We start from the raw sequence: 23962 nt of genomic DNA on the forward strand, positions 1-23962 counted from the left end.
CTTCCCATTACAGCCTGCCAAAAATTTAGCTGCATGGGTGCTGTCTGCAGCCTAGATGGTCAATTATTTTCCTCTACTTCCACCCCAGAAGAATGCAGGACTCAAGCCATTTTGCTCTGAAAGTACTCACAGGTTTTTGGTTTAAGTGTAGCATTAACTTACCAGGGCCTGCTTGTCCTCTCCACTTTGATCATTGAGCAAGTACCTTTGTTTCCTGCAGGACTAACAATGTTAAATGAATATATTTGCCCAGCAGCTACTGAGAGAAACATCTAGATTGGACCTGAAGGCCAAAGAGCAGATTTTGCAGCATTTCAGCCCTTTGAGAGAAGCTTTGTTATGCAAAGTTCCTCTTATATCAACTTTTATGAGGTCTCTCAGAGCTTAATATAGAGAAGGCAGACTCAAAGATAACTGGAACTGTTCCTTAGAACCTATTATTTTATTAATCAAGAAAGATCAGAAGAATAGCTGGAGGGACAGCAGGTGAACAGACAACACTGAACCATAAATTGTCAAAAACTGTTCAAAAGAGCTGAGACGTTCAACAATCCAACTACAGTTGGTTAACTTGTTCTGCCAGCGTAAAGGAGCCTCAGATGTGCATATGGATCCCTGAAGAACTTTGATCTTCTCACCAAGAAATAGGTAAGAGAAGATTCTGAACTGGCCCCAGTCCCAGCACCGGGGTCCAAGCAAGGACAACAGTTGCAAGTCTTGAAACGGTACCAAAGCACCAGACTCATTGTCCAGAGCCTCACTGTGCTACTTCTCAGCCACAACCACACAAAAGGCTTTCTCTGGCTTCCAGAAATCTCCCACTTTCTGATTCACAGGGTCTGTATCAGACTGAAGGAACCAGAAAGTTAACCAGAGCAGTGTAAGAGCCAGACAGCATCAGCTTTTAGAACCTGTGGGTGCTGTGCTCCTCCTGACTAATTTCTCCAGAGACATTCCCCCTGGACTGTTCAAGGGAAACAATCTACTACTGCAGAACAAGCTGGGTTTCAAAAACACTTCTAACTAGAACCTTAGTTTTTGCAAACTCTCTCTATCTCTCTATTCATCAGAAGAATTTATGAAATCAAACTTCCTTGATACTCTCAAGGTGACTTCCAAGGTCTCCTCGTCAGAGAGAAAACGAGCTCTACCCTCCTTGCTGTTCACAGGGTAGGGGAGGTGCAGCAGCAGCTTCCTGTAAAAGAAGACACAGTGAATGTTGGTGTCTCAGATCAGGTGAGCAGTTGAGATGTCATTGCAAGTCACTCCTGCAATTTCTCAATCAGTATGCCAGGGAAGGTTATTCCAATAAATCTCCTTCTTGTGACAGGTTGTGGGGTACCTGCAATACCTCATGCACAGCTAGACTGGCCCTGAAATATTTCCATCACCTAAAAGCAGCTTGGCTTAGAAGCAGCCCCAGGACTACAGAGTTGGAAGCAGTTCCTTTGAGTCTTCCTCCCCATCTGTGGGAGAACAGTGTTTTTTAGTATGTGGCACTTGACATCTTGGTTGTTTCTTTCATACTGAGAAGACTTGCACTTATATTTGTAAAAGCAGCACTGGTTCAGGCTGTACCCAAGCAACCATCAGATTTATGGTGAACTTTTTATTTGCTAGGCTTGTGACTAGAGACAGCTGGGTACTGAGAAGATAATGGCAGATCTGAGTCACCAAAAAGATAGAATTGCAAAAGGAAAAGGATGCTGAGGTTTTCCTACATCTGCACTATTGCATTAAGCTACTTCTTTTACTGCCCATAGGTTCTGTAAATCCTTAGCTGAACAATTATTCCTCCCAATTTTCCAGTTTCAAAACTAACATTTCTAAATGTTCTTCCACTCCTGTTGCACCTTTGAGTTAAAACCAAGCACAGGGTAACTCACTCTGCCTGGTTTTGGCTGTGAGAAAAGTAGCTTTTCTATAGTTAGCCTACTGGGGACTTATTTGAGCCTTAATCCATGGCTTGCACCTTGAATTTATCTGCAGAAAGCTATTCACATATAGATCTTCCCACATCCCATTCAGTGCAGCAAGTCAGCCCAGAGAGGATTAAGGTTTCTTATGAAAGCAGTCTTTGTGAAGAAGGACTTCAAGCAAAACAGACATGGGAATTATCTGGAAATCTCAGGCAGGGCATTGCACGCTGAGGGAGAGATGGAGGAAGACTGAGAAGTCCAAGAGTGTATCAGTCAGTTGATTATCTCTGTAGGCTTGAAAGAGCTCTACCAAAAAAAAAAAAAAAAAAAAATCAAAGGAAATCTCTTCAGGAAACCTTGTAACATTTCCATCTCTGCATCTGTGTTTGGATATGTCCATAATTGGGCTTTCAGCTACTGAAAATTTATCTGCACTTTTTAAACCATCTTTGGTCATATATATTTGTACAAATTAGTATTTAGAAATCCTAGACAAGAAGTCCTTCAAGACTGTGGGCAGCTCTTTGCCAGATGTTTTGGGCCCTTGAAGCCTTGTTGTTTAAGTAGCCAAAATCTGTCTCAAAGCAGTTTTTTACTAGACAGTATCACAAATTCAATGCCAGCCCATTATACACCTATGGATGGACTATGGGTGATTTTTTCTGTATCTATTTCTCACGAGCAATGAATAGTACAATCATTAGCTTTGATTTCCACACAGCCTGCAGTTGAAAGCTTGGCTAAACATCATTTCAAACAAGATATTAAGTGTACTTGTATCAATTGTGCTACACTTACTTTTTGGGAGTTCGAAGGTCAAGAACCTTGTCCTGGATATCTAATGCGATGTCTGAGTACTTTGTGTCTGGCAGCTTGATTTTAATCTGAAATGATGGGCAGAGGTAAAGCTGTGATTACATATGTTGCCCTAAAAGCCATAAAAGATCTCATTTTCATGAATATTTCAATGCTAGTATCAAAGAGCAACATTTTGAGTAGGTAATTTGTATCAGAGAAAATACGACAGTGATAATCACTGCTTTCAATAGCTCAGTGATGTGTATTGATATCCTACTCTCTTCCAGATCCTGAGCTGCTAATGTGCTTGACAGGTGTTCAACATCCAGCAAAAGCCTCAGGCTTTGTGCATTGCAGGGACAGTTTGCTTCTGCTAGAAAGATAACACAGCAGTTCTACCTGTCCTGGAGCTCAGAAACCAGGGAGGTCTTTGATTATATAAATATGAGGCAGGATCTGATAGCTGTAACTTTAAAGGCTGTCAGCATTGTAGCATTCTGCTAGCCCACATTCCTTGTAAAAAATGCAGGAAGATGAAAAAAATCTCCTTCCCAACCCCTCTCCTCCCCAAAATTGTGTCTGAGATGAAACTTCATCTTAGAGCTATGTTTTATTCCCTTCCAGTTTATATGGGGCATATGCATTTGCACAGATTCCCTTGAGCACACTTGGTCCTTGAACAGATACACAAGTTCCTCAGGTTAGCAACTGTAAATGTCACCTACAAACACTTGGAGAACCACAAGAAAATGCTACAGGAGGTCAAAGGCAGCGGTAGAGCTTGATGTTTACATTCTGTCCCTCAAAAAGATGGGAAGATGGAAAAGGACAGAGAAAGAGCACAAAGAAGGGATCAGAGCTCCAGGCTCAGCTCACCACTATATCCTCACAGCAGGCTGTGGAGGGGTCTTTCCCCGTCATCCCAAAGAAGACATCCTCTGTTCCCACATGCTGCTTGAAGAAAATCTCATACCTGAGAAAGAGAAGTCATTGCCTAGCAATACTGGAGAAGGGGCAGAAGACTAAAGGAGACTGTGATTCTCAGAGGACTGTAAATCCCCCTCACATTGTCTCTCCTTTTTTGCAGTCTCCCTTCAAGGCTCCAGTCCATCTGCACTGGGTTTCTGTTCAGAGCCATGACTGAGACAGCTGGAAGACAGCTGAAGATTGTTGACTCCACCTTCCAAAGCACTCACCATGCTGCCTCTGCTTCCCTAACCAACCTTTGCAGGATCAGGAAATGCATCCTAAGTGGATACAATACTGATCCAAACCATTCAAACACCACAAACTCTTGGGGAATGAATTTGAAAGGGGGGATGTCACAATTATGTGTGTTCTGTTCTGTCCTTTAGCATATTCTTGCAGCTTGAGCACAACATTCTGTTTTGCATTCAGCCAACATTTATTTTCTCCTCCTTCACATCTACAAAATGTAGAATCACGTATTCCCTTGCTCTTGATAATTAATGAATGAGGAAATGAAAACTAAATTTGTATTTATAACATATGCTACTCCTACTAAGTTCAGCAAAATTAGTGGGGTGGAACACTTGTCTCAGCTGGTAGAAAGTGTGTGGAAAGCCTTTCACATCTCCACTGTGCACCTGCATATGTAATAATTCCTAAGCCAATGACAAATGTGTCTAATAGCTTTGGATGCACCTCTGCAGCCATCTGTTCTCCTTTCAGGACATTTTCTTTGCTTCATTTGATGAACTATTATAAAGACTTATACTCTCTCTTCATCTGTGCAACATGGGTCACAAGTGCTTGAGGCTGGAGAAGCACTGCAGAGGGGAAGGGCCAAAGAATGTAATGAGAAAAGCTTCTGTTGTGCCCACAATACAAAGAGAGCATGTTCTATACCTGACGGGAGACCATTTCAAGGACAACTGTGCATGAGGTTGAATGCCAAATAATTTTCAGAAAGGCTGAGTCCCCATTCGGGTGGGTCTCAATCCTGTGTTTATCTGGGAAATTGAATATCTCATTTTCAGAAAGGCTGAGTCCCCATTCAGGTGGGTCTCAATCCTGTGTTTAACTGGGAAATTGAATATCTCATTTTCAGAAAGGCTGAGTCCCCGTTCATGTGGGTCTCAGTCCTGTGTTTAACTGGGAAATTGGACACCTCATGTCCTGATTCATGTGCAGGGGAGAGGGAAGATTCTGGTGTACAATGTGCAGCTTCATGGGCTACAGTCCATCTGCTCCAGCATTTAACACTCCAGGATATGGCATTGGAACAATGATTGGAAATGCAAAAGCTGCTTTATGGACTGACCCTCAGGGCTTTCTGACCTCTACAAACTACAAGTTATCTGCCTGATTATATCCATTTCAAGAACACTTTTGCTACTGTTTTTCTATGAGCAAGGAAAAAGGCTCTGGTTTTAAGTTGTGCTTTGACAGACTAAGATTGAATGACAAGATTTAAGAGCTCAAAATTGCCTGCACACAGCTTTTCTTCCTGCAGTACTATTTGTCTCTAAAGAGCTTAAATCTTTGAAATGCAAATATACATTGGAGTACTTTATGAATTTATGAGTATGGAAAAATGGATGCATCTCGGTTGCAGCAGGAAAAAGCAGGTATTTCACATAAATGGCATATTTTAAAGTTAATAAATCGTTTTTCTGACCTACTTCCCCTCCTAATCCCACTTTATACAAGTAACTGACACTGCATGTAAACTTATGACGGGAAAAAACAACACTACGTTTCTGTTATGAGATCAGAAGGTTTCAAGAGAGGGGTTAAAACCATTCCTCACATGTTGCTTTAGATGCAACAGTGATATCCTTCCTTTCTTCTTGCACGACACGAGCTTTTCAGATGGCTGTAGATGCTGTTTAACTCATTTCCATTAATGCTATGTAAAGCCCACACAGGCAGTCTCAGCTCTCTTACTCTGGCTTTTCTCTAGGGTCCCAGGTATCATCAAATTCAGATCCTTCTGGGACCTCCTCTGTATTCCAAATGGTTTTCTTGTTTTCAGATTTCACTTGAAAAGTACCTGTAAGTGCGGAGAAAAATCATACTGACACATTTTGAAATGTCTCTGTTCCTTAAGGTTTGCTGAAAGCTTAGAATATTTTCCAAGAATGAAAAAAAAAAAAAAAAGAAAAAGAAAAAGAAAAGCCATTTCTAAAGCCTAGAAAAGTATTTCTAGGCTTTAGAAAAATCTTTGCATTAAAAGCATTCTAGGTAATGATTACAGTCTTCTTCACCTCACTATCTTATGAATGAGGATTTGCAGAGGGAGGATGTTTTCCTTTCACTTAAATCTCCTTTACCCAACCTTTATTTCCTGGAAATCCTCCTCTCTGGCATAAAATATCTAGCACTTCAAAATGGGTAAAGTGTAGAAGGATGAAAGACTAATCTCCCACAAGCCCCCTGACAAGAGATTTTTCAGTGAGCAGTTATTCACAAGAGGACCACCTCCTCACAGAGAAATCCAATTCTTCCCATTAATTATTGGGCACACTCCAGACAAGGTGATTAAGACACACGAAAGTCTATGGGCAGGAAGTATGGTTTATGTCTATCCTGCATGGAAAAATATTCTTTTAGTAAGCTGGTAAATGTGAAACTTGAAGTTTTTTAGAGTAGAACCTCTGGTTATTGTTGGAATCCCAAGCAAAAATAATCTGTTATATTTGCCACAGTTCCTTTCCTGCAAAACTCACCCTGGCCCTTGTTGGCCTTTCTTAGGGCTCATAACTAAGCTGCTCAATAATGCGACAGCATTAGCTCAAAAAAAACTTAACTTTGCCAAGACTTTACCAAAAAAGTCTTTCTGTCTTACTTATATGGAGGTTTTGCTGCTCAGTTGTGATCTCTGCAGCCCCTAAGCAGGCTGCACTCTGAACTGTTATTATCTCCACTGGAGGCTGCTCTGGCATTTCCCTTTCTGCTTCACTTTGCATGTTTTACAGTTAAGGTTTCAGGAAAGGAATAATTGTACAGTGTAATTGTATGAAATGTCATGCTATGCCCATCTCAAAGGTCAGTGATCACTCTTTTATTGCAGCAAACCCTTCAGTGGTATCTTACTACAGCTGTTACAGTCTGCTGACATGAGACTGGATGCCAAAACATACAAATAATCCCCCTTACTGGTGGTCTCTTTCTTTACTGGTCCAACACTCCCAGGAGTCATGGCACCAACAGAACAGCGTGGCTGCAAAGAAAGGCAAAATGATCTTAAATCAATTTTCATAAAGCCAAACTCAGTTACAACCATAATGTCAGTAAATATAACATGCTATCTGAGCTCAAACAAATCCCTGATGGAATTGAAAAAGCATTATCCCACAGTTTCATGACGGAACCACTGAACGTTCTCCCTGCCTCATTCTCTCTCACACAGCAGAAATTGACCTTGACACGCTGGGTTTAAGCAGGATTCACAGAAGCCCATTAACACAGACAGATGTGCTTTGTGAGTTTTGGTTTCCATGGCATTTTGGCAAAATTTCCATGCTTTGCCTGCCATGAAAATATTACAGGAAACCAAGGGTGCTACATGAAAGCCCCATCACAGCATTTTAATTCCTTTTTACAGTAGAGATCATGAGGCAACAGCATTTTCCTCTAATTATGAATCAATTTGGTGCTAATAGGCCAAAGTGAGGCATTTCTCTATATATGAAGATTCCTTGGTTCGATAAAAGTGCCTCATATGCACAGAGCATTAAATTAAATCAAAATAAAGATTTCAATTTACCCAGATTGACTCAGACTTAATTGACATCCCTCGTGGCAATTTTCCATTCCTGTCTCTGAAGTGTCATTCATTTCATTAATAAGATGTAAACAAATTATTTTTAAAATCAGGATGTTTACTGCAGAGATGTACAGCAATAATGCTGGGTTTAAAAGGCAGGCATTAAACAGTTGGAGGATAGTTGGAGTGTGAAGGACCACATCTGTAACCCACTGAAAGAAACCTTCAAGGGATATGCACTCCTTTTATCCCAAATTATGACATGTGTTGCCACTAATGGGGCTGGTCAGCTCTTTGTTGAAGAGCGATTTGGAGGAACACTGAGGCATTTGCCATTTTTGTTATCCGTTCTTTTTTTTTTTTTTTGTTATCCATGTCAAAATATGATCTGTTCAAAATCCTAAGTGACTTGGCAAAGTTTTGAGCCTTCACAGAGGCCTTCTACATTGTTGGCACCTGTGGGGTTCCTGGGAATATTTCTTCCCAGCACACAGGCAGACCTAGATAAAAGCAGCGGTTGTGTGTTGCAGGAATAATGCATGTTCTCCAAACACTGTGATCTTCATCTGCTCCTGAGATGAACTGATACAGAAGAACACATTCAGATATTTCTCTCATTATTCCTTCGGATTATGCACCTTAGCATGATTATCCACCTTTCCCTATTTTACAACCACCAAACTACATATTGTACATCAGTGATCAATTATCTCTACAGTTCTTCAATGCCTGACGTATAAAATTAATGCACTCAGTTGCCTCTGGGTATTTTGGTCCTTACTCAGAAGTTGAGTAGCAAATTTTCCCCTTCATATGAAATATCTGGCTGTAATTGCCTTCATCTCCAGCAGAGTTCAGGGAAAAAGTAGGGGGAAGTCTGAAGCACCTAAAACTCTTTCAACTCCATGTTCTCATTTCCTTCAGGCTGAAAAATTAAACCTCCCTCATATGCTGTGCTCACAATGTCTCCCTGTTTTCCTGGGGCATCTTGCTCATACTCTCCCTCAAGAGTTTATTACTCTTAAAGTACCCTCTCGCTGTTTCAGTCAGTCCAAAACCTTCCCAGGTTTTCGTTCTGTTTTTACTCCCTCTGGAGAAAAAGAGATTTGCTCCTCCTTTATTAACAAGATAGGGCTATGGTACTAGATGTAAAAGAAGCAGCAACTCTTATGAAAAGCTCACCACACCATCATCATCATCATCATCCTCGTCTTGTGCATCATGCAGCAGTTTGGCAAGGCTCTGCAGAGAAGAGCCTGAGAACAACACACTGTCCATGTCCATACCCACTGCTCACCTGTGCAGAAAAAACAAGTGACAGATGAAGCAGCAACCAAATGTGCTTTGAACAGCCTATAAAGCACAATTTTCCTGCTGTGTGTTTGGGAAGGAAAAGTTTAGCCAAGTTCCTGTATGTGTGATGACAAAACTTGTAAAATGGAACATAAAATCATAGAATATGCTGAGTTGGAAGGGACCCATCAGGATCAGCGAGTCCAACTCCCGGCCCTGTGCAGGACACCCCAAGAGTCCCACCATGTGCCTGGGAGTGTTGTCCAAATGCTCTTCACAATGTGTCAGCCTTGGGGCTGTGGCCGCTTCCCCGGGGATCCTGTTCGAGTGCCCGGCCACCCTCTGCGGAAAGAACCTTTCCAGATATCCAAGCTTTTGTTGCAAGCAGAGCTCGAGCCTCACAGTGACTCCTGCAGGTAACCCGGCAGAACTCCTCACCGCGTCTCAGCCCACCCGCCAGCCTTCGGACCGCCCCAGCGCCGGGAGCACACAGGAGCGAGGGGAACCGCAACGACCGGGGAAAAGGCTGGGCACCGCGTCCCCCAACGCCGCCCCTCCGGCCCGGTGTCCCCGGTCCCGCACCCCCGACCCGCACCCTGGTCCCGCATCCCCTGTCCCGCATCCCGGCCCAGTGTCCCCCCCTATCCCGCACCCCGGCCCGGTGTCCCCCCTATCCCGCACCCCGGTCCCGCATTCCCGGTCCCGCATTCCCGGTCCCGCACCCAGGCCCGGGGTCCCCTCCGGTCCCGCAGCCCCGCCCGCAGCCGCGTCCCCCGTCCCCACAGCAACACACACACGCCCCGCCCCCTCGCTCCAGAACAGCCAATCGGAGCCGCGGAACCGCGAGTGGCGGCCGCACTGACCAATGGCAGCCGAGGGAGAGGAGACCCGGGGGCGGGGCGCGGCGCGGTGACGCCATCGCGGCGCGCGCGGTCGCGGAGCTGCCGCCGCGCCTGAGGGAGCTCGGCCCGCGCCGCCGCCGCCGCCGCCGCGCCATGAGCCAGTTCAGCTTCGGGGCGGCCGCGCCCGGCGGCGCCTTCAGCCTGGGCGCGCCCAGAGCGGCCGCCACCACGACCACGAGCGGCTTCGGCTTCTCCTTCTCCGCGCCCGCGCCCGCCGCCTCCTCGGGCGGCTTCAGCTTCGGCAGCGCGACGGCGCCGGCGGCGGGCGGCAGCCAGCCCGCCGGGCTCTTCTCCTTCAGCAGGCCGGGCACGGCCGCGCAGCCCTCCGGCTTCAGCTTCGGCTCGGCCAGCGCGGCCCCCGCGGCCCCGGCAGCCGCCGCCTTCCCGCTGGGGTGAGAGCCCGGGGGCCGGGAGGGGCGAAGGGGAGGGGGGGTCCGGTCGGTGCTGAGCGAGGGCTCTGCCGGGGATTCTGCAGGGAGCGAGCCTTGGCTGCTGTGCCTGGCAGTTCCCAGCGCCCTGCAGTGATCGCCTCCTTGGGAAAGTGCTCGGCGAGCCCTGTGGCCCGTCCCGGCGGATGTTTTCATGGGGGAGCTCTTCCACGTGTTGGGAAGCAGATGTTCCACGGTTCCGTCTGTAACTGGGGTGGAGACGCTTACACAAGGAAATGCTAAAGCTTTGCTAACGGATATAAAACGTCTTGTTCCTCCTGACCCGAATCTGGAGTGCTCAGAATGTTTTCTCGGCAGTTTGGGAGTGATTTGTCCTTAAGGAAAGGCTGTGAGTTCTGAAGTGGTTCCGCAGAAGTGCTGCTGTCAAAGCTTGCCAGATGGGAGCTAAAAAGGGGACGAGCAGAAGAAACCCAGCCTTGTGTAGAGGGAGCAGAAAGGGTGATTATGAGCTGAGAGAAGGAGCAGCTTCACTTATGCTGCCATAAAATGGCCTGTGGTGCCTGGCAGAGTTGAGGTAGTGAAGGGAGAGGCAGTAGAAAGAGCCCTGACAGGGGATGGCAGATGACAGCAGCTGACAGTCTGTTGTCAGAATTGGAACACAGACGTGGCCAGGTGTGCATCTCTTTGAAAGGAGGCTTTTGCTGTCAGCAAAAGGTCAGGGAGAAAGGCAACTGTGTACCTGAGTGCATGTGTATCTCAAGCTGACTGGCTTCTTTTCTTTTCTTCCCTAGGGCAAATACTCCAAAAGTGAACTTTGGAGCCAGCACTGCCACTCCAGCTGCTGGAATCACAGGGGGCTTTTCTTTTGGTGCCCCAGCTGCAACCAGCACGCCCTCGAGTCAGGCAGCAGCCCCGTCTGGCTTTGCCTTTGGCTCCGCTGGCAGCAGCAGCAGCACGGCTCAGTCTGGGACAACAGGAGGGTTCACCTTCTCCAGTGGCACCACGACTCAGGCGGCAACAGCCGGGTTCAGCATCGGCACCACGGCTCCGCAGGCGACGTCCGCAGGGCTGACCTTTGGCACGGCCCCTGCGGCTGCTGCCACCACCAGCACGGCCACCCAGGGAGCTGCCACCCCGTCAGCAGCCCCTTCAGCCTCGGGGGGCAGCCCGCAGGTGGGTGAGCAGGCTGGGGGTGCAGCTGCAGGCTGGGAGCCTTGGCCATGGCGGGTATCTGAGGGTGCAGTGGAGGAGCTCTGCAGCCTCTGCCTTCTGCTGGGGCAGAATGGAGCGAGGGCTGGAGCCAGAGGTGTTTCTCCTCGGCCTGTCCAGGGTCTGCAGTGCTGGGGAGCAATTGCTCTTTAAGCCTGTAGGAAAGAAGTCCATCTTTGCCTTTTGCTCCTGCATCCAGGTCTAAGCTTTGGGGCACTGCCTTTAACAGCAGCCACGAGTACAAGCACGGCAACGCTGAGCACAGGTACCAGCCAGGCACCCACCCTGTCCTTTGGAACCAAGCTTGGAGGTAGGAAGCTGGTTTTTTTGGGAAACAGTTCCTCAAGGCTTTGTGAAATCTGATGCACTCCTGGCAGTATTTGTCTATTGGAAGTAGACAAATATCTCGTGCTGGGGTGTGGGAAGGGGCCAGAAGCGTTTGTTCCTCTGAGCTTACCCTGGCAATGCTGATCTGGGACAGCTCCTAGAGCCATTGGACAGCGTGTCCTGTATTTTTCATTGTGTCCCACGGGCCAAATTCTGTTCTGTACTTGTTTGGGGAGCACAGTGGAAGGGAGGCACAATCCTAAAGGGCAAATTGGGAAAGAGCGGGAGCGGAGGGAGAGTAAGAGGCAAAGGGAGTTAAAATGCTGACATCCCCAAGAACCTGGTGTAGCGGGCAGTTTGTGTCACCCTCTCTCTCAGCAGCGTTGTTGTGCAGCGGGTGGGAGCTCAGTGAGCTCTGCTTGTACAGATGGAGCTGTTTCTCTCTGCAGTCACATCCACAGCTGCCACAACGGCCTCCACCAGCACCAGCACCACCTCAGTGCTGGGCTCCACGGGGCCCACGCTGTTTTGCGTCCGTGGCCACTTCTTCAGCCCCCACCTCGGCCACCACCACGGGCCTCTCACGTGAGTCTCTCCAGGCAGGTTTATCCCTGGGGGAGTAAATGAGCAGCGGGGGCTGCTGCTCCCTGTGGGTGCTGGAGCTGCTGCTGCTGCAGTGGGAGGGGGAGCAGGCTGGGCACAGCTTTTCCAAGGGGCCCTGCATTTCATGGGTTATGCAACGCCTTGATGGTGTCTTCTCTTTACAGTTGGTGCCACTTCCACTGCTTCCACGGGGACAGCCAGCCTGGGGACACTTGGGTTTGGATTAAAAGTTCCTGCAACAACAGCTGCCACAACAAGCACTGCCACTGGTAGGAGTGAGATGCTGAAAGTCACTGAAGAGAAGGGAGCCTGACTTGTGAGAGTAGCAGCAGAGCAGTTGTGATTTGTAAAGCCCTCGAGTCACTGAAAACAACAGAGTCTGTCTTTCTCTGATGCTTTTCCATCTCTTTGTGAAAACATAGAAGTTCTGTCATCCACTGCAAGGGTTGCAGGGGAGGAACTGGGTGTGCTGGTAGTTATGGGTTCTAACAGTAAGACTTGAGGGGATTGAGCAGGGCGTGGGCTCGGCATGTTTTCATTCCCTCCCTGACAGAGGTGGGATTTGCTGTTGGTCCCTTCAGAGGGATCTGTTGCAGCTCCTACAGCCCCTGGGCAGTGCACCCTGGACCTGCTCTCAGTTTGTGAGGTACCAGGTGCGTCGTCCTCTGTTGCTTGACTTGAATCTCTTCTTCCAGGGACCACATCTGCTTCTGGCTTTCCTTTGAATCTGAAGCCATTGACTACGACTGGTGCCATTGGAGCTGTGACCTCCACAGCTGCCATAACCACAACCACCACAACCAGGTGGGTGTTTGTTACCACTGACCCTTTCCTGCCTGGGGCAGGAGCAGCTGCAGTGCTGGTGATGGGATCTGGAGGAGGAGGGGGAAATGAACGCTTGCTGTCGTGTTTCTCTTTCCTGACCTTGTGCCCTGTGCTGGCCCTCGCTCCCTCTCAGTGCCCCCCCAGTGATGACTTATGCCCAGCTGGAGAGTTTGATAAACAAGTGGAGCCTGGAACTGGAGGACCAAGAGAAGCACTTCCTCCATCAAGCTACACAAGTCAATGCCTGGGACCGGATGCTGATAGAGAATGGAGAGAAGGTGAGGTGACCCCCACTGGAACCTCATTCTGCTTGCTCAGGTCCTTAAAGGCCTCAGTGTTACAAGCCATCGAGTGGGACCTTCTGCCTGTAAAAGAAATAGATGTGAGCTCCACCTGGGTGCTTTTCACAACCTCTCTGTGTGTTCTGGCCTTTAGGCCTTGGTGTTTGGAAATCTGTTCTGTGACTTTGCTCTGTGCTACCAAGTTCCCTTGGGGGGGATCATTCCAAGCTGAACCTCCCTTATTCCATCTTTGGTCTGTAAATCTTTATGGAGCCATCTCTTGTTTCTAGCAGAACTTGCATGGTGCTGCTTTCTCCCTTCCACCTCTCTTCTTTGCTGAGCTGACTTGAGAGTTTCCAAAGTGTAATGAAATGTCTTCTGTTTGCAGATTACTTCGTTACACAGAGAAGTAGAGAAGGTGAAGGTTGATCAGAAGAGGTAGGAGACTGCGAGCACTTGAAATGATTTTCTTTCTTCTCTGCGTTGTCCTGCCGTTGTGTGACAGCTCCGGAATGTCTGCAACATGAAAGGGAAGCAGTTGGCATTTTCTCTTTTCAGACTGGATCAGGAACTGGACTTCATTCTGTCCCAGCAGAAGGAGCTGGAGGACTTGCTGACCCCTCTGGAGGAGTCTGTGAAGGAACAGAGCGGGACCATCTACCTGCAGCATGCGGATGAGGAACGGGAGAGGACGTGAGCACAAATCTGCTGGGCATGGGGGATGAGCAGTGTCCTGTGGTGATATCAGTCAGCAGGAGGCAGAGCTGGGATGTGTGACTGTGTTGAACAATGATAATTAATCCTGTTTCATGCATGGCAACTTAGATTTTACTCATAGTCTTTCGCTTTCTTGCTTGTCTGTCTCCATGTATCTGTTAAGAGTCAGGGTTTGGGAGTCGCTTCATATGGGTGATGGAGCCTCTCTGGGTGCTGTTCCTGGGTCTTTTCCAGCCTTGGCTGCAGATGTGGAAGCTCATTCTGATTGCCCATAGCTGGTGCAAGTCTTCAAAGTTCTCCTCAAACCTTCTGATCTTGGTTCTTGTGTGCTCTGCAGCTACAAACTGGCTGAAAACATCGATGCTCAGCTGAAGCGCATGGCACAAGATCTGAAGGACATCATTGATCACTTGAACACATCAGGAGGCCCAGCAGACACGAGTGACCCAGTAAATGCAAGCTTTTATTTTATATTGCTGAGGAGGCAAAGGATATTGACATAATTCTACCTCTTCCTTTGTCCCCATATGGATACTCCACTCATACTTTTTCTTTATACTGTTTTTATATCCTCATAAAACAAGGTCTGAATAACCACCTCTTTCTGATATCTATTAAATTGATTTTGGTGCTCCTTATGGCTTTACTAAGAAGGTTTTTTTTCAGTAAAAATTTTCCTTCAGCATTGCTGAGTTTTTCCACATTCATTTGTAATTTTGCCACTTGAAGCCAAGGATGTTGAATGTTCTGCTGGTTCCTTGGTCTCAGTTAAAATAAGCCAAAGCCACAGACACATAATCTAAACTATTCAGTCTTCTTGCTGGTAAGGAGAAGCAAAGGAGCAGGGCTGCTGCACAGGCTTCCCTGGGCAAGTGGCTGCTGGCTTAGGGAAGCTGTGCAAGGAGAAACTTGCCCTTGACTCCTCTTAGTGTTCATGCAGTGTCACAACTGACTTGCACCTTCTCTCTCTGCTCAGCTCCAGCAGATCTGTAAGATTTTGAATGCACACATGGATTCCCTGCAGTGGATTGACCAGAACTCAGGTGAGATTTCTCCTGCAGCCTTTTGGGAATGTGAATGGAAAGCAGGAGCACTGTGAGTGTTTGTTGTTCATCCCTGAAGCTGCCTGAGGAGTCTTCCTCCTCACCTTCAATGTCACTGTCCCTTCTGTGCTGAATTCTCCTGCTGTGCCTCATTAGAGGCCTCTGCTGAGAAGTAATTCCTGGCAACTGCAGCTGTTTTACCAAAAAAGCCCTGCTTGAAATGCATCAGTGCAAAGCAGAGAACTTGAAAACCTTATTCTTCATTCTGTCAAACTAATGTTAAATAGTCCAACTTGTAAAAGAGATGGGGTTTGCCTGTGGAGCAGGAAAATTGATGAGGGGAAGTGTGTGTGTTGAATGTTACCATCCTTCCCACTCTGAAAACAGGAAGCCAGATCCAGGTAAGATGGAGCAGCCTGCATTGATCTGCAGGTGGGGTAACTGGAGGAATAATGTGGGAATTTCACAGCCTCAATAGCTTGAGATCCAGTGCAGAGTGGGAGACGCACTCAGGAGCAAACACTTGACCAGTGGAGTGAATGTTTCTGGTTTGGGATTCACGTTTAGCTCGGGCCATACTAAAACAAGACAGAAAAAAGGGACTTTCCTCCTCGGGATTGCCTCCTGGCGAGGACTTCTGGAATTCTGGGCCGTTTGGATTTCTAACTGGTAGCAGCCACACGGGGGCATGGCAGAATAAAGCAGCTCTGCTCTCAGCAGCTCCAGCGTGCACTGCCTGGGCAGAGTGCTGTGAAAAGCTCACACCTGGTGTGAAAGCAGGCCTGCTTCTCCATGTTCACGTAGAATTATTGGCTTAGGTCAGGGTCTATATTAGGTGTTTTCTTTCCCAACATTCATACTAAGCTCCACATTCCAAACATGCCTTTTTCAGGAAATCTGGTACAGCTTCTGTTCTACCTGAATTCTGGCTTTACTGAATGTATGTGAAAATAGCCATCTGTTTCCTTTAAGTTGTCCTAGAAAGGAGACCCATTTTTCCCTCTGTCATTCACTAATGAAGAAGTTGCTTTGTCCGCTGTCAAATCTGAGTGACTGTCAACAAGAAAATGTTTTTCTTTCTACAGGCAAAACTGGGCAGGGTTGTGTTCTGGGGTGACTGTGACATGAATTCGTTGTTTCTCCCACAGCTGTGCTGCAGAGAAAGGTGGAAGAGGTGACAAAGGTTTGTGAGAGGCGCCGCAAGGAGCAGGAGCGCAGCTTTAGGATCACGTTTGATTGAAACAGTCCCATGTTCAAAGGATGAACATATAAAGCCTTGACAGAGAACAGAGGTGTTTGGGAACTGAGCACTGAAATGAGGACCTGGCTTTGTTTCTTTTCTTACAATAAAATGTGTTGTTTGTTCAAAGCCTGTCTGTGTGGTAGTGGGACTGGATTTCACCTGCTCCCATCAGAAACTGCATGAAGTTTGTGCAGTAAGTGTGTGCTTTGTCCTTTAGCTCTGCCTGCAGACTGGGGAGATAGCATTTGTGTTATCTTGGAGGGCTCTGCGTGGTTTTGCACGGCCTGGTTTTGGTAGTGGGAGGGGGCTGCAGGGGTGGCTTCTGTGAGAAGCTGCCAGAAGCTTCCACCATGTCTGGCAGAGCCAATCCCTGGTGGCTCCAAAAGACGGACATGTTGCTGGCCAGGGCTGGGCCAGTTAGAAATGGTGGTAATGCCTCTGTGAAACAGGTTTAATAAGAAAGAAGAATATGATTCTGGCTCAATTTTAATTGTGGCCCGAGAAGAGTGGGGTGAGAACATGTGAGAGGAACAACTGCAGGCACCAAGTCAGAATGGAGAAGGACAGAGGGGGAAGAGGTGTTCGGGTGCTGGGGTTGAGATTCCTCTGCAGCCCGTGGTGAGGACCATGGCGAAGCTGCGATTCCGCTGGAGGACCACGGGGATGCAGAGCCCCATTCCACAGCAGGCGGATGCCCGAGAGGAGGCTGTGAGCCCGAGGTAGAGGTGCCCTGTCCTTGAAAGACTGATGAACTCTCCTTGGCAGTGACCCATGCTGCAGCAGTTTGAGGGGGGCTGTTGCCTGTGGGATGGACTCACAGCAGAGAAGTCCACAGAGAACTGTCCCCCGTGGGAGGGACCCCTCGGTGCAGCAAGGGAACGACTCCTGTCCCTGAGCAGCAGGAGAAGCCCCGGGGGCTGAACTGACCAAAACCCCCATCGCCGCCTCCCCGCGCCGCCGGGGTAGGAGGTGGAGCTGGGAAGGAGGGAGGGCTGAGGGGGAAGGTGTTTTTAAGGGTTGACTTTACTTCCCATTACCCTGCTCTAATTTAGTTAGTAATACACTTAATTTCTATCTCTAAGTCGAGCCTGTTGTGCCCGTGACGGCATTTGATGACAGATCTCTTCCGGTCCTTATCTCAACCCTTGAACCCTGCAATAAATTAAAACCCAGCTGCACAGGGGAGTGAGCGAGAGGCTTCGGGGGCTGCCCACGACAGCAGCCCCTGACCCGCAGCCTTGGGTGGCTCAGCCCACGACAAGGCAGCGGGTCAGGGGCTGCTCCGAGCCGCGCCGCTCGCCCCGGCCGCTCCTTCCGGGCAGCGGCTCCCGGCGCTCCCCGCGCACCGCGGGCGCTGCCGGGCCTTGGAGTCCGGAGCGGCGGAGCGGCGGGGCCATGCGCCGGTGAGCGGGGTTCCCGGGGTCCCCAGAGTGCCCTCACGGGCTCGGCCCCTCCGCCGGTCACCGCCCGGGCTCGGTTCCACCCCCAGTCGCCGTTTGCGGGGCGTCCCGGAGCGGTGCGGGCCCGGAGGGGGCGGTGCGGGAGCGCGGCACGGTCCCGGCCGCCCGGTCTGGGTGTGGGGTGGGTGGATTTGGGGTCTCTCTGCTCCCAAGCAGGTGACCCCGGGAAGGGAAAAGCGCTGCTGAAATTCACAGTTTCTCTTCAGCGTCACGGTTTCCTTTCTTTCTTCCTTGACTCATTTGAAACTGGCAGTGTCTGTCTAGATGCTGATGCGAAACGATTTCGGTCAATAAAAATGATTGCATGCGATCTTAAAATAAACAAACAAGCCCCCCACCAATACAAAAACACCCGAAGGTTCCTTGGGGTACTTTAACATTCTCAAAGTAGTCCCAAATCTGTTGACTTTTTTAGTAATGTTAAAGGGAGCTTTGGTCAAGTAGTTTTGGTTCCTTGTTCTTTAAATCCCATTAAATCAGCTAAAAAGGTAGAGGAGCTGTAGCAAGGATGTGTTTTGAGCAGGGTTTCCCCCGTTGCCTTACTGACCGCGCCTGTGCTGTGCCTATGTGCCCCAAGGGTGAACAGCAGCCTGTCCAGCGATGAGCTTCTCCTGGAAGACTTGGAGACAGAAGGAGAGAGGCAGCTGAAGAGCCTCCTTCACCACCAGCTCGACACCACTGTCTCCATCGAGCAGTAAGTCCTCACCTGGCCCAGGCGTGGTTTGAGAGAGACCAGCCCCTTGCTGTCCCCCAGCTCCTCAGTGCTGAGCTGTTTGTGCTGTTGTGTTGCTCTGGCTCACAGGTGCAAGTCCAAGCGGAGATGCTTTGCCCCTGCAGCTTTTTACAAACCTTTCGGGGAAGAGGCTGCGGGGGCTTTGACCCTGTCGCAGTTCCAGGCCCTGCAGGAGAGCGACAAAGAAACCTCCTCTCTCCGGGAACTGGGGCTCTCCGACTCGGAGATTCTGCTCTGGAAGAACCAGGCTTCAGCAAGCAAGGTGGGCATGCTCTGCTCCCATCTGAGTGTGGTCAGGTCCCTCTGATCCTGTGGCACTCTGGTAGAAAATTCCAGTCCTTTGTAAGCTGTGTGGTAAAGAATGGCCGCTCGTTGTGTCCCTTGCCTTTAGCCCAGCACGATCCTACATTTCTTCTGGCCTGTTTTCTTTCGTGGGATGGTCAGTGTTAAAAGATGTGCTGGGGACAGGAGTGGGTCCTGTGGAACACTGCAGGACATGAGGATATTCCTGCCTCTGCCTTGATCTCAAACAAAAACTTCCACTCGCTTATACCTGTGTATGAAGGATTTAAATGCCAGAAGAGAAGAAGAAGGAAATATTTCAAAGCACCTCAACATCCTCCTTTGAGTATCCTGATGCATCCCTGGATCCCGTTCCCGATTTGGGATGGCTGTTTGCAGGGAGGGTTTTGTGTGTTCTCCTTTGGGGCTTGCAGGTGCTTCAGGGGCCCTGGGACAGCCACATGAAAGCAGTGCAGAGCTGTCAGACTGAGTGTGTGTGTGGTGGCAGTGCCTTGGCTCCTCCCTGGGTGCTGTTCCAGCAGGTTTTTCCTCTTCCCCTACCTTCACCCCTTTCTTTCACTTTCCAGAGACAAGAGGCTTTTGTGGCTGTCCTGTGTCAGGTGCACTGGAGTGTCCTGCTTTTAATTTGCCAAACTAGAAGACGCAGAACAGGACTTGGGCTGATCCTTGGCCTCCCTCTGTCTCCTGTTCCTGAGTGATAGCTGTGTGCAGGAGAGAGTTGTCTGTGGTAATCAGGGGTTTGCCTCTTTTCAGCTGAAGTCATCACTTGCTTTGGTGTTTAAATGCAAATCCAGCCCTGGTTAAATCCAGGCCTGATTAAAGCTTGGTGTAGAGAGGGGTGGTGTTAATTTAAGAATGAAAATGAATGTCAGCAGTACCAGCTGTTATATTTAGTATGAAATGAATTCTGGGACGTTCACAAATAAAGATTAGTATGGAAAACACTGCTCTGACAGAAAAAATGGTGACATCAGGGTATGTCTTCTACAGATTGTGAGAGAAGAATACTTAGAGAGAAAGCCCAAGTCAGGTAGTGATGTGCAGCTTTGTACGTGGAGGCCTTGAGTGAAAGATTCCACCACGAGTGATGAGTAATGTCAACTGAGACAGAGAGGACTTCAGATTGCCTGGGGAGCTCTTGGGAAAGTACTGAGTGCAGATTTCTTTTTATTTTATTTTTATTTATTTATTTATTTATTTTTATTTTCAGCTCCTAAGTGCAGCTTTTTTGAAAACAAAGTACAACAAATGATTTCCGGGAATTGCTTTTCTGTATAAACAGCCTTTTGTGCCTCAGGGAAGCTGTGAAATGGTGAATGGAAGAAGCCGTGCAGATGTGGGGCAGAGGTACCACGGGAAAGTCTTTGTTAGGTTGTGCTCAGTGCAGGGAGAAAGCCTGGTTTCTTGCCCGAGGCAGAAGGACCTGCCACAGTGATTCTCAAACTGAATTTGAGGACAGAAAATCCACCCGCAGCCCCATAAAAGCTTGTTCTCTGTGTTCTGATCGAGGGGGGAGCAGAAATGCCCTTTCAGCAGCTGGGGTGTGTCTCTGTGCTTTGGAGTGGCCCATGCAGTGAGGTTTGTTTATGCAGGGGTGCTCTCTCCTCGCAGGTGAGCTGTGAGGGCTGTGCTGCAGTTCCTGCGTGGCTCAGTGGTGCTGGTCAGGGTTTAATCCTCAGCATAAACCTTAGGGTCTCAGAGTAAGAGCGTGGTGGAAACTTGAGCTCGGGGATGCTGTAGGTATGGGGAGAGAATTGCCAAAGGGGGGTTGTGCAGTCACTGAAGGAAAATGGCTGTAGCTGTCAGAGGCTGCAGGGACAGAGGGACACAGGCCGGGGAGAGGGAAGCAGCACAGGCAGGTCATGAGAAAGGAGCTGTTGCTCCACTTCCCTCAAGAACTGAGCTTGCTGTGTGGTTGTATTTGTCCTACCCTTGCAGTGGCAGGACCTCTGGGTGCCCTGGGGGATGGTTCCTAATTGCACCCGCTGCAGGGCTGGGGCGGTGACATTTGACTTGCTCTGAGAAGGAAGCCGTGCCGTTCCTGAGCCAAGCCGTGCCATTCCTGAGCCAAGCCGTGCTTGTTTTCCAGGGCTCTGGGCTGGGGGCAGCCCCAGAGGCCACGCAGGACCGGCTCCATGCCATCCAGGAGAAGCTGGAGGAGCGCCAGCGCATCCTGGCGCTGCCGCAGAGGTTTGCGGGCAGCAAGCAGCTGAGCCGGCGGGAGATGGAGATCGAGAACGCCCTTTTCCAGGGAACAGACCGACATTCCTTCCTCCGGGCCCTCTACCACGAAGGTCTGTGGGCTCAGGGCTCTTCCTGCCTTGGCTCCAGCACAGAGAGCCAGGCTGTGTGGGAGCCCAACACATTTCTGTCTGGCCTTCTGTCCCTGAAGCTGTGGCTCTGCTTTGGTGCTGTGTGGGAGGAGATATTTTCTTCTCTTACAGGAGCAGAGAGTTGGTTCTCTGAAGGGTTTAATATAGAGGCTTTTAAAGTCCATTTCTGGAGAGCGTGGATCTCCTTGATGTGTTGCATGTAGTGCAGAGCAGCTCGGGGTGTGGGAGAGGAGCCAGGGTTATGCTTTGGTAGAGCCTCGAGGTCTGAGTTACACAAAGTGCCTGTGTGGGACTGGAGATTGTTCCTTCTCTGAGGTAACTGCAGGGGGTGAAGGAAGCAAAGGCACAGAGCAGGTAAGAGGAAGAATGACTTGTTAAAGCCTCCTCCCTGAAGTGGAATTGGATCCAGTTGTAGGCTGGGAGATGCTGGTCTCACATTTGTCCTCATTTCCATTAAATAGAATTTAAAAAGACCATTGATCAGTCCATGTCATGGACCTTCTTTAAACCCAGGAGCTTAATCTGATATCCTTGGAAGCAAAAAATGTATATTCCATGTAGAGGTACAGGAAGGCAGCATGGCCCACCCTGGCTGTGCATGCAGGAGGAGGAAGGTGTGTTGAAAAGCGGCTGCAGATAAGCAAGTGAGGGCATCTCTGAAGAGAAGAGCTCTGATGTAGCACTGGTGGAGCTGCTGCTCTCTGCAGGTTTATCCTGAGCTGAGGGACCAGCACTTGCTGGGGCTGCTCTTGTTCTAAACAATGTGCAGGGCCTGGGCATGGAGGCTGGGGTGAAACAGGGTTTCTCCCTTGTTTCTTCTTGCAGTCCGTGTGTTTTCCAGGTTACTGGTGATAGTTACCACGTTTCTCTGTTATGAATTAGATGACACTCAGAAGAGGGGAAGTGATGAAAAGGACCCTATGGTTCAGCTGGAGAGTGTTTACCAAGAACTGCTGAGCAAGAAATGCCCTGAAAAAGTCCAGTGTGCTACAAGTGACCCCTGCTTGTCCCCTTCCCCAGCCCCACACAGGGCTGTGATTGAGGAGTCATCCCTTCCAGACCAGGAGGAGCAGGCAGAACAGGCAGCAAGTCCCAGTGTTTCTGCAACACAGCCCCACCAGTCCCCTCCAAGGCCTGTGGTTATCAAAGAGCCCGTAGAGTTTGTCCCAGAAGAGGAGATCCTCAAGAACCGCCTGTCAGAGGAAGAACTCCGGAAAATACCCAGGTTCTCATCCTACCATCCAGGGGAGCCCAGCAAGGTAAGCTGAGGTGAACCAGGGTTTATCCTTGCTCACCAGGATGCCCTGAAGCTGTGTCAGTAGGCAAAGGCTCCTCTTTGCTGTTGCCTTGAAGTTGCTCGGCTGATTCTCCAGGCCAAGGGGGAGAGCAGCCTCCACTCTGGGCTCTGATGGGAAGTTACCAGCCTGGGAAAGAGTAAGCCCAGCCCTCCCTGGCTCCAGCAGGTCACCTGTCAAGATGTGCTCTGTCTGTCTGGGCCTGGCTGAGGCCTGCTGTCACCTTACTCAAACTGTGCCTATCTGGTAGCTGGAGATTGTTGCATTTTATAAATAACTGAAACTGTCAGCACTTGGTGCAGGCAAGCAGGGTGATGCCTTGAGTTCAGAGCTGCCTTTCTCTGTACAGCCACCTGTCCTCCAAGTGCTATCATTAGCACTTGGGTGTGAGGGTTGAGCTAATTCACACCCTGGAGCTGTACAGATTTGGGACCAGGCTGAAAGGTGTCTTTGCATGGCAAAGGCTGACTGACCCTCTGTCTCTGTTACAGGTGCTGTATTTGAAGAACCTGGGCCCCCGAGTGACGATGAAGGACCTGGTGTCCTTGTTTGCTCGGTTCCAGAAGGAGGACAGCCCACTGATCCAATTCCGCCTCCTGAGCGGCCGGATGAGGGATCAGGCCTTCATCACCTTCCCTGGTGAGTTGCTGCCTCGTGCCTTTCAGTTCTTCCCTGACTCCCAAAGGTGTCACATCCTCCTGCAGGGCACTGGGCTGCTGCCAAGCCTGCTCTCCAAGGAGAAGCAGGGGAATTCACTCCTTTCTCTTCTATCATACCACAGTCCTTCCCCTGGGTTGGAAGAGGATGTATGAGGGCAGAAGTGATGTGGTGTGTCACGGGCAGTGTTTATTCAGCATGTCAGTGTTGCTGGAGGGTCCCCACACCACACTAGTTGTAGAGCAGGCTGTGGGGCCATCATATGGGTGCACCCTTAGGAACACCCTCTGTCCCTGTGCCAGCACCTGCTGGGTGCCCTGTGCCCACTGTGCCCTCTTGTTGCAGACACGGAGGCGGCCCAGAGCGCGCTGCAGCTGCTGAACGGATACAAGCTGCACGGGAAGCCCCTGGTGATCGCCTTTGGGAAAAGCAGGAAGCATTTGCCAGAGGCTGACTCTGCCATCCCCAGCTCCTCGGCTGCAGAGAACCCTCCTGCCACGTGAGGGGTGGAGAAAGAACCAGCAGCCTTGTGGATTTCAGTGAGCTGGGGGAACTCTGTGGTTGAACATGGGACAATGAAGGACGCTTGGGAGCCAACGTGCAGGTCCAGCAATCTCAGAGTGTGGAAGAGAGACCTGGGGACTGGGCTCTTGCTTCAGAGAGGGGACTGCCTGCAGCCGGTTGTGGCAAAGAGGGAGGGAAGAAGCTAGGTGAATAAATGCACTTATTGTGGTATTTCCTTAGTGTGTGCTTATTGATGTTTATAGTCCACAAGGCTGCTAGAGCTGAGGGTGCTGCATTCTGCTGCTGCAGGCCTGTGTTCACACTTCAGCCCTGGGAGCCTCCCAGCTCTGCTGGCTCCCCCCGCGACAAGAGACTGCCCCAAGCCCTCCAAGGCAG

General features: G+C 49.4%; 3 protein-coding genes across 6 annotated transcripts; 2 read left to right on the forward strand and 1 right to left on the reverse strand.

The window, feature by feature from the left end:
• Positions 1–411: 411 nt before the first annotated feature.
• Positions 412–9534, reverse strand: DNAAF6 (dynein axonemal assembly factor 6). 4 transcript variants are annotated; one of them, XM_039572040.1, is made up of 7 exons: positions 9465–9534; positions 8632–8746; positions 6840–6903; positions 5628–5733; positions 3594–3690; positions 2718–2803; positions 412–1195 (listed from the first exon to the last, which is right to left on the reverse strand). In XM_039572040.1, exons 2-7 carry the CDS (start codon positions 8731–8733, stop codon positions 1060–1062), a joined length of 591 nt encoding a protein of 196 aa, XP_039427974.1. In that variant the 5' UTR covers positions 8734–8746; positions 9465–9534; the 3' UTR covers positions 412–1059. The 4 variants fall into 4 exon arrangements, with proteins under 4 accessions (XP_039427974.1, XP_039427972.1, XP_039427975.1 ...); XM_039572038.1 differs by having other exon boundaries at positions 8637–8746; positions 9424–9469; XM_039572041.1 differs by lacking the exon at positions 9465–9534 and adding an exon at positions 9424–9462.
• Positions 9535–9705: 171 nt separating this feature from the next.
• LOC104691731 (nuclear pore glycoprotein p62) lies at positions 9706–16410 on the forward strand. Its single transcript, XM_039572023.1, is given in 14 exon segments — positions 9706–10036; positions 10825–11159; positions 11162–11206; positions 11442–11552; positions 12019–12095; positions 12097–12154; positions 12337–12441; positions 12868–12976; positions 13131–13275; positions 13667–13716; positions 13837–13971; positions 14333–14444; positions 14972–15038; positions 16187–16410. Coding segments are annotated over 14 exon segments (1740 nt in total). The 5' UTR covers positions 9706–9737; the 3' UTR covers positions 16279–16410.
• Positions 16411–17501: 1091 nt separating this feature from the next.
• Positions 17502–23802, forward strand: RBM41 (RNA binding motif protein 41). Its single transcript, XM_039572029.1, has 7 exons — positions 17502–17684; positions 18319–18435; positions 18544–18736; positions 20867–21071; positions 21993–22369; positions 22897–23044; positions 23408–23802. The coding sequence occupies exons 1-7, from the start codon at positions 17677–17679 to the stop codon at positions 23563–23565; spliced, it is 1206 nt and encodes a 401-aa protein (XP_039427963.1). The 5' UTR covers positions 17502–17676; the 3' UTR covers positions 23566–23802.
• Positions 23803–23962: the final 160 nt, after the last annotated feature.

The sequence above is a fragment of the Corvus cornix genome, chromosome 4A, assembly GCF_000738735.6.
Source record: "Corvus cornix cornix isolate S_Up_H32 chromosome 4A, ASM73873v5, whole genome shotgun sequence".
Classification (NCBI taxonomy): Eukaryota; Metazoa; Chordata; class Aves; order Passeriformes; family Corvidae; genus Corvus; species Corvus cornix.